We start from the raw sequence: 1675 nt of genomic DNA, 5'->3' as shown, positions 1-1675 counted from the left end.
CCCCCCCCCGCGCCCGCTACCCCGCCGCCGACCCCCGTCTGACTGGCCACCCTGCGCCCTGGTAGATCATCCGCCTGGCAAGGCCCCGCGGTCGATTCCGCGTGTCGCGGCTCATGGACCGGGACTTCCGCGAGGTCTCGGCCGGCATGGCCACCGGCCACGGGCCCGAGCCGACCGTCATTCATGTGCGCTCGCCGCGGGACAGGCCCGACGACCGGCCCCTGGTGGCCTCCCTGCGGCCGGATCCCGGCCGGCCCGAGGCGGTGCTGCTGGACCTGGCGCCCGGGGCCCCGGACAGTGCCGAGGGCACCCTTCTGGTCTCGCCGGCCGCCTTCCGGCGGATCGCCGGCCCGGACGACCTGCGCCGGGGTGCCGCGCGATTCCTCGCCCAGGGGGCGCTGTTTGACGTGCGGTATGTGCCGCGCCCCGCCGCCCGGGCCTTGGGCCGGGCTTTTCGCGCTGACGAATCTGCCCCCCCCCCCCCCCCCCGCTGCCCGCTGACCCGAGCCCCCGCCCCCCGGAAGCCCGAGCGACCGGGTCCCCCGCTTCACCATGGCCATGCACCCGCGGGATTTGGCAGCCCTGGGCCCGGTCCACATGGACACCCTGCACCTGGCCCCCCTACCCGGGATACCGGTGGCCGCGCGCGTGGACATCCGCTTTGCCGGCGACCCGGCCGCCGCGCGGGGCCTGCCCTGCGACGAGACGCTCAAGCAGGCCTTCCTGGCCGCCCACGCCGGGGCCACCATGCGCCTGGACCGGGTGCGCGCAGCGGCCAACAAGCGCCCAGCAATCGCTCCCTGCACGCACATCCGCACGCACGCACGCGCACATCCGGCCACGCCTGCTCACATGGGCATGCCTGTGTGTATGTGCCTGTAACCGGGCCTCCTGACGTAGCTCACCCTCCTCCCCGCCGCAGGACCTGCCCTTCGAGTGGCAGGGGCACAGGCTGCTCGCCGGCATTCACGGTATCGGCTGGGCGGACGCGCCGGAGGTGGACCGGCCGGTGGGGCTGCTGCCGGAAAAGCACTCCGCCGCGGCGGGCTGCCTGCATGTCCTGGCGCCTGGGGCGGCGGGGCCCGCGCGCCGGCAGTGGCTGCTGCTTAGTCCGCCGCCCGGCGGCCATGCCGAGCACCAGGCCCTTTTGAGTTTGGAGGCACGGGCCAGCCAGCTGGCCCGGTTCCCCCCCGGCCGCGCCACCGTCAACCCGCTGGCCTATCGGGAGCTCCGGGAATGGCTGCCCGAAGCCGAGGAGGCCTTTCTCCGGTCGTCCGGCGGCCATGCGCTGCTGCTCGAGTGCGTACCACCCGCCTCCGGGCCCCGCGCCGCCACCCGCACGGTACTCACCCGCCCGATGCCCACCGGCCGGCCAGGCCCGACCCCGACCCCCGGGCGGCCCCCTCGCACCAGCAACTTACCCTGAGCGCGTGGGACTTTGGCCGGCTCTTTGCCGGGCGCAGCCTCCACTGGGCCGGGGCCAGCATGCTGCCGCCGCATGCCGCCCGCGTCGAGATCCACCTGTCGGTGGGCCCGGGCTCGGGCCCCGGCGCCCCCATCAAATACTCCTCGGCCATGGAGGCCGTGCTGCAAATCATGGACGACACCATGCTGTCCGTGGGCCAGGTACCCTGTCGGTGGTGGATGCCCGTGTGCCCGGCTGCACGGCCCCCCC

General features: G+C 75.0%; 1 protein-coding gene across 1 annotated transcript in view; it reads left to right on the top strand.

Moving 5' to 3' along the window:
* The window catches only part of H696_04153 (hypothetical protein), a 6123-nt gene that overhangs the window by 2082 nt on the left and 2366 nt on the right, over positions 1 to 1675 (top strand). Inside the window, exons 4-7 of the mRNA XM_009498037.1 lie at positions 66 to 412; positions 525 to 762; positions 923 to 1299; positions 1377 to 1626. Coding sequence (XP_009496312.1) covers positions 66 to 412; positions 525 to 762; positions 923 to 1299; positions 1377 to 1626 — 1212 coding nt within the window. The remainder of the gene's footprint in view (positions 1 to 65; positions 413 to 524; positions 763 to 922; positions 1300 to 1376; positions 1627 to 1675) is intronic.

This window comes from Fonticula alba (assembly GCF_000388065.1).
Source record: "Fonticula alba strain ATCC 38817 unplaced genomic scaffold supercont2.6, whole genome shotgun sequence".
NCBI lineage: Eukaryota > Rotosphaerida > Fonticulaceae > Fonticula > Fonticula alba.
The sequence above is the reverse complement of the archived record's forward strand: the minus strand, read 5'-3'. Positions and strand labels throughout refer to the sequence as shown.